This window comes from Lutra lutra, chromosome 5, assembly GCF_902655055.1.
Source record: "Lutra lutra chromosome 5, mLutLut1.2, whole genome shotgun sequence".
Lineage (NCBI taxonomy): Eukaryota > Metazoa > Chordata > Mammalia > Carnivora > Mustelidae > Lutra > Lutra lutra.
Genome location: NC_062282.1, coordinates 121,380,380 through 121,387,248, shown reverse-complemented (window position 1 = coordinate 121,387,248; position 6,869 = coordinate 121,380,380). Strand labels below are relative to the sequence as shown.

Genomic DNA, 6,869 nt, shown 5'->3' with positions numbered 1-6,869 from the left:
TCCGTTTGACACAAATGCCTCATTAATGAGACAACTCATTGCCAACACTCTGCAAACTGATTTACTTGAACAATAATAAGAAAGGGCAAATATATTCTTGCTCTAGCCATACTTACATTTATTAAATATGTGCCAGGAGTTTCTTTTGTCTTGCTAGCACACAGTTAGCATTTGTCTGCTGTGAGAATGAAACACCCTAGAGAACTTGAGGCCACAACTCACGCTGAGACACGAAAGGGAATAAACGAAAGTTCATCCAGCAATCAACACTCACACATGTGAATTTACAGAGCAGACAGAAGAGCCGTTAATCTCAGCCCATTCCACAACATCTCATGGATCATGTGGCTTATTAACATTGGCATTTGTTTTTGTTAAGAAGATTCATGTTTCGGGGTGCCTGGGTGGCTCAGTGGGTTGAAGCCTCTGCCTTTGGCTCGGGTCATGATCCCAGGGTCCTGCGATAGAGCCCTGAATCGGGCTTTCTGCTCAGCGGGGAGCCTGCTTCCCTTCCTCTCTCTCTGCCTGTCTCTCTGCCTACTTGTGATCTCTGTCAAATAAATAAATAAGATCTTAAAAAAAAGATTCATGTTTAAAGAAATTATCAATCTAGTCTACATTCCTGCAAACATGAAAGCAAATGAAGAATTAGCACTACTCAGTCTCCTCCTCCACCAAGTCTTATTTGCTTCCTGTATAGTATATCTCTCGCTTCCTTTCTCCTCAATCTCATATGCCTTCTTTCCCAATCTTAGCCTCCTTCTCTTTCTCTGTAATAGTCTGCGCCCCCCGGTGGTTTGAAGCTTAAAAAAAAAAAAAAAAAGAGAGAGAAGGAAGGAAGGAAGGATGGATGGACGGAAGGAAGAGGGAAAAAGAAGAAAGAAAAGAGAAGAGAAAAAAAATCTTTCACAAACAAGACTTTTAAGCCTCCGCAATTTCACTTTTGGGATGAGTCCAACACGCTTCTCGGAGCTCGAGCCAGTAGTCACGATCAGGAACGTAACCACAGTTTCTCCCTGCAGTCAATTTCCTCCCTCCGCCTCCCCCCCCCCCCCCCGCTTTTTAAAGAGGGGAAAGGCACAGATCAAATGAGAACAGCTGGGTTAGCTGCAAAAAGAGAGCAGTTTCTGAGACTCAGCTCTGGCCGCCGCCGCGTGTGGCGCTGTCCATTCTTTGGTGCTGAATACTATACACTGGGGCTTTTCCAGCCAGGTTCAACTCTTGAAGATCCTGATAGCCTGTCAGCCAAGGTAGACTGAATCCATTTTTGGGTCTGTGTGGGGGTGGGTGGGAGGTGCGGGGGGGGGCATTTAGACTTTTTGCTAATTCTATTCCCACAGGGGGGAAAAACATTCTTCCACAGAGTGACACTGTGCATTTTATGGAAAAGTAATGGTACAGCTTCAGCTCAAAACCCAAGAGAGGAGCTCTACTGAATTAAAAAATGTGAAGTTCAGAATTAATAAAAGCCACTCTTTCTCTCCCTGATCTAACACAAGTGTGTTTGGGTCCCAAGACCCCTTGTTGATGGTTAAAGAAAGTAATTTTCTTTTAAAAAAAATCATGTGATTGGGGCGGCTCGGTCACTGGCTCAGTCGTTAAGTGTCTGCCTTGGACTCAGATCATGATCCTGGGGTCCTGGGATGGAGCCCTGCGTTGGGCTCCCTGCTCCATGGGAAGACTGTTTCTCCCTCTCCCACTCCCTGTGCTTGTGTTCCCTCTCTCAGGCACTCTCTCCCTCTCTGTCAAATAAATAAATAAAATCTTAAAAAAATAAAAAAATTAAAAAATGATTAATCATTTTTCAGATAAGCACAGTAAGGGGGTGACACTAGGCTTTGCAATATCTAGAATAAAATTTTAGATATTGTTTTACTAAGTTGAGAGACATGAGCAACTAAACTTGTTTCTTTAAGGCGGTTTCAATGTTAGTTGAGAATACATTTTTTAAAAGTATCGCTTTAACAATGTCTTCCAGATGAGCTTATTTTCTTAGGCAATTTAGATCAGAATCTGGGCAATAGACGCTTCTCTCCTCTCTGCTCAGCCTCTGTCCGATTTCAGACTTAAGACCCCTGTTCTTCACAGCAGGTGCTCATCTCCACGGGGCTCTTATAAAAATTCATCCCCTTCCCTCCCCCCAAACCATGAGATAATTAAGTAAATGAAAAGAATGCGGGCAGGAGTGCAGCAAAGTGTGTGGTAACTCCCAGCCTTCGGTTCTTGGTAGTAATATTCAAATAGGGGCACTTCTCTTTGAGAAGTGAAGGTGTTTCTCATGGCTACAGAATTTACAGTCAGTCAGGGAGCAGACTTAACTGATCCCAGCAATCGATTCCTTCCTTTCCTTAATCCTTCCCTGCTTATTTTAGCCGCTTCTCCACCCCTCCGGGAATACCATCCAGATCTTAGTCCAGGTAGATCTGACGTCAAGAGATGGCTTTCGTCGATTTGACGTGTAAACACTCATTTCCATTCCGGCTTGGAAGGGCTGGGGCTCCACTCAGCCGGGAGACCAAAGAGCGCTCGCCACCGCCCAGCCTCTCCTCGCGCACCTCCTATCTCACTCAGCAGAGCCACCGGGAGGGAGAAGTGGTCCGGAGTCCGTGGGAGAAAAGGGCTAGTGTTTCTGGCTTTTCTCCTTTCTTGCATCTTTTCTTGCTTCTTTCCCCCATCTCCTTCCGACTTGTGTGCAAGCGAGTGTGTGAGCCATGGAGCGAAGAGGCTGGACTCTGCAGTGTACTGCTTTCGCTCTCTTTTGCGCTTGGTGTGCACTGAACAGTGTAAAAGCGAAGAGGCAATTTGTGAATGAATGGGCGGCAGAAATCCCCGGGGGACCGGAGGCAGCTTCGGCCATAGCGGAGGAGCTGGGCTATGACCTTTTGGGTCAGGTAAGAGTTTACACTTTACAGAAACTTTCTGGGGCCCACGGGGACTGGCGGGATTGACGCGCGATCTCCCAAGTGGGAGCCCCAGGTCGCACTCTCCTAAGCCCAGTGGCAACGAGCAGAAGCTTCTGCAGCTCTCGCTCCTGGCGCGCTTGGAGAAAGAAGGCTTGCATTATTTATTGTTTGGGCTGGAAGCAGCCAGGCAGAACGAAGCCGCTGCAGCTGGGTAAAGCTTATTCTTGCTGTCGTCCGCTTTGGCATTTAAATCCATTCCCGCGTGGTTTGGGAGAAAATCCCTCCACGCTTGTTCACCGAACTTGAGATGCATGTAGGCTCTTACCAACCAAGAGCCCCCGGGAGAGGCACTGCGTTCGGTCCCCTGGGACTCAGCTGGTCTCTGCGTCAAGAGCCGGCTGTTTCCTTTTTTTTTTTTTTTTTTTTTTTTTTCAATATGGCAGCATCAGATCTAAGTCCTGATGCAAGGGGTCAGAGAGGCTTGGTGATGTCCGCCCTCAGCCTTTCGGGCACGCCCAGGGCATTGGAAGAGCTCCAGAGGCCGGGCTCACGATCTAGAGGCTGGGGGGCCAGAGGAGTGGCCTGGGGAGCAGGCGGGGAAGAGGTGAGCGAAAGACACGGGACACTCCCCTCGCCTCTACCGGGACATTCGGGTCTTCACCGCGAACTTGCAAAGTCTGAGCTTCACAACTTTGCTGGGTCAGTCCCCCTGAAGGGTCAAGGGGCCGGAATGACTGTGGGGAAAGCTTTTCTTTCTATTTTGTTCTCCAGCCAAATGCCTAATAGCTTCCCCGAGGGTGTCAGCTTGTGATAAAAACTTGTCTGTGCAAGGGAGAGCTGGTTTCATAGATAGCTGGGAGGAGGGTGTTAGGCATTACTAGAGTGACAGTTTAGGTGTGCGATTCCCGGGGGAACCCCAGGGGATGTGATTTCTAATCTAAGCTTTCATTTTCCTTGGCTCAGAATCAAGCCCTCGCCCCTCGCCTTGGAACTGTGCCTCAAAGCGGGGGAGGAGGGAGTTGTAAAACATTTTGGCGCGTTTTTTCTGGAGGTGGTTATAGAGATGCAGCTGAAGTCATGGATGAGTAATCGGCGTGGGCGTTGGCGATTCCATAGATCGAATCCTCTGGGGAATACGCCTCTCCTTGCCAGAGGCTTCATTCCCCAACTTGATGAGCCAAATTGCCTTTAAATGCCCAGCATAAAAATCAATACTCAGTTTGACTTCTCCGTGTCCCAGGAGCCGACTAAGACTTTTTGCTTTGCCCAGATGTTGTTCTCTGCCAGGCTCCCTGTTAGAGGCTGAGGAATAATAGGAGGAAAAGAAACTTTCAAGGAATCAAGAATTTAGAGGAGATTGGTTTAGTAACAAATAATTGGAATTGCAGGTAATTGGTGTAATAGAAGTTGCACCTGGATTCTCAATATTTGTTGATTGAGGGATTGAAGAGGGACAGGAATTGAGGAGGAGTGTAAAAAAGACAGCCCAGTGGAGGAAACATTTGTAGAGGGTTTAGGAAGAAGAGTCAAGTTGCCTGGAGAACTTGGTGAGATTGTAGAAGGCACTCAAGGCACAGAAAACAGATTGTAGGAAACAAAGAAGATACAAAGAAAGGAATTTAGAAGAAACTGCAAGGAATTGTTGGGATCTGAGCAGAGTGTGAGCAGTAGGTGGAATTGTACTGGTAGCTACTGTGGGCATCATGGAAATCTTCTGTATCCTATGGGGGAATAACTGGGGACTTAATCCTATAACCTTTGGGTAGCTAAATAGCACTGCTAACTATGTGGAAAGAGATTGGGTAAGAGACAAAAATATCCTTTTTTCTTTTTCTCACCTGTTAGCCCCAGGCATATTTCCAAACCTGGCCATTCATTATGGGAATTGCTGTTAAAATCACAAATCCCTTTGCTCGCCTGGATGGCTCAGTGGATTAAGCCTCTGCTTTCCGCTCAGGTCATGATCTTAGGGTCCTGGGATCATGATCTCAGGGTCCTGGGATTGAGCCCCCGTACTGGGTTTTTTGCTCAGCAGGGAGTCTGCTTCCCCCCCTCTCTCTACCTGCTGCTCTGCCTACTTGTGATTTCTCTCTCTGTGTCAAAGAAATAAATAAAATCTTTTAAAAAAATCACAAATCCCAAACCAAAAAACAATAAATCAGTTTTCCTGATAGGATCTTCAAAGAAGGGTTGGAATGGTCACAGGAAGCTTTAAGGAAATCTATATTTACATATGATTTGCATATGCTATATTTTCTCTAGCTATTTCCAGTTAAAATGGCATTACTAACAAATATTTTAAATAACAATTCTTAGTAAAAGATTGATAGTGTTTTCTTGATTCTGTTTATTTCTCCCTTTGTTTACAGTGATTTAGCGTCACTACCCTGAGCTTCTGAAGGCCTCAGGATAAAGACAGAATTAGAGAGGTGACCAGAAGCAAAATCAATTGATAGCAGAGGAAGAGCTAAGCACTGATGACCTTTTCCCTCTCCCCAGCTCCACGTATGGAAAGCCTTGAACTAGTGGAAAGTCGAATGGTCTCTACTAGTAACTTATAAAAATTATCACCATTGAGTCAATGGCTGTATTTTATAACAATGACAAATCATTATAGCTGAATGTAACATTGACCACATAGAGTACCCAAAGGGTTTGCCAGCTTTCTACAAATTATTCTTCTCTGACAAGATAAATTTGATGAAGTGGATATTTTTTTAAAGAAATGTCTACCTACACAATATTGTCACACAGAAACAAATTTAGTTCCTCTGAAATCTGAAAAAGAGGTATCATTAGCCCCCAAGTATACGATGAGCCCAAGTGATAAAATTGTAAGCTCAACTTACTCAACATAGTGACAAGAGAGCAAGGGCTTCCATCGGTCTCTTCCTTATAAAGAATGGGCTTAATAAAAATTGCCTGCCTCTAAGTTACATGGGTTTCAGTCTAACAACCCATATAAATTTATTTTGGATAAAGTGGGTTTTTATTTTAATATTTTTTCTTTTATAGATTGGATCACTTGAAAATCACTATTTATTCAAACATAAAAACCATCCCCGAAGGTCTCGAAGGAGTGCCCTTCATATTACTAAGAGATTATCTGATGATGATCGTGTAAGTGTTGTGCATTTGTCTTCAAACCAATAACCTGACTTATCTGCCTTATGATTTCCAGCAAGAGCAAAAAGCACTTTGCAAATATGATTATTTTTTATTGTGGTCACAACTATCTGTCTGTAGTATTTCTTGTTACTTCTATAGGATTATAATTGCACATAATAATAACTGGATTGGAGTGGATAGATTGAGTTAAATAAATTTTACATATAATATATATAAAAGTATATGTTTAAAATACTAGCTCACAAATCCAGCTGAAGAGCACAAAAATGAATATTAAAAATTAAATTGCAGCTCTATTAAAAATGCCGATACAACCAACTAACAACCTTTTATTATACACCTATTATTTATCAGCATTTTAATGTCCAGTGTGAGGATGCCAAAGAAATTTACATGTGAACATTGATTTTAATAAATTTCAACATAACTGAAAACACCTTTTTCCATTTCTGTTTGGTTTGGTTATATGGGGAATTAGTATTTATGATTGAGTTTTAAATCCACATCTTTATGAGCCAAATGTTTTCCTAAGTATTGTATTGTTTTGAAAGTATTGTAATGTTTGAAAGCATATGATCTCTTTTTATCCTTGTTTGTATACGTATTCAATGGTGAGACAAGAGCAGGAAATGTCTTGAATGAATATAGGTAAATAGTGTGAGGACAATTTGAATGTATATCTAGCGTACTATTAATTTTTGAAGTCTGTTTTCAAGATCAGCAAACACATCAATAGAAATGGTGACTATATTGGGAGTATTGAAATTTGTATACACAATGTTGCCTTTTCTCAAGAATGTGCTATACTGTTTGAAATTTATCCTGGCTGGCCTGTTT

The 6,869-nt window shown here is 43.1% G+C and overlaps 1 protein-coding gene across 1 annotated transcript in view; it reads left to right on the top strand.

Moving 5' to 3' along the window:
• Positions 1-1,232: 1,232 nt before the first annotated feature.
• The window catches only part of PCSK1 (proprotein convertase subtilisin/kexin type 1), a 43,768-nt gene continuing 38,131 nt past the window's right edge, over positions 1,233-6,869 (top strand). Inside the window, exons 1-3 of the mRNA XM_047731434.1 lie at positions 1,233-1,250; positions 2,373-2,891; positions 5,919-6,023. Coding sequence (XP_047587390.1) covers positions 2,712-2,891; positions 5,919-6,023 — 285 coding nt within the window. The 5' untranslated portion in view covers positions 1,233-1,250; positions 2,373-2,711. The remainder of the gene's footprint in view (positions 1,251-2,372; positions 2,892-5,918; positions 6,024-6,869) is intronic.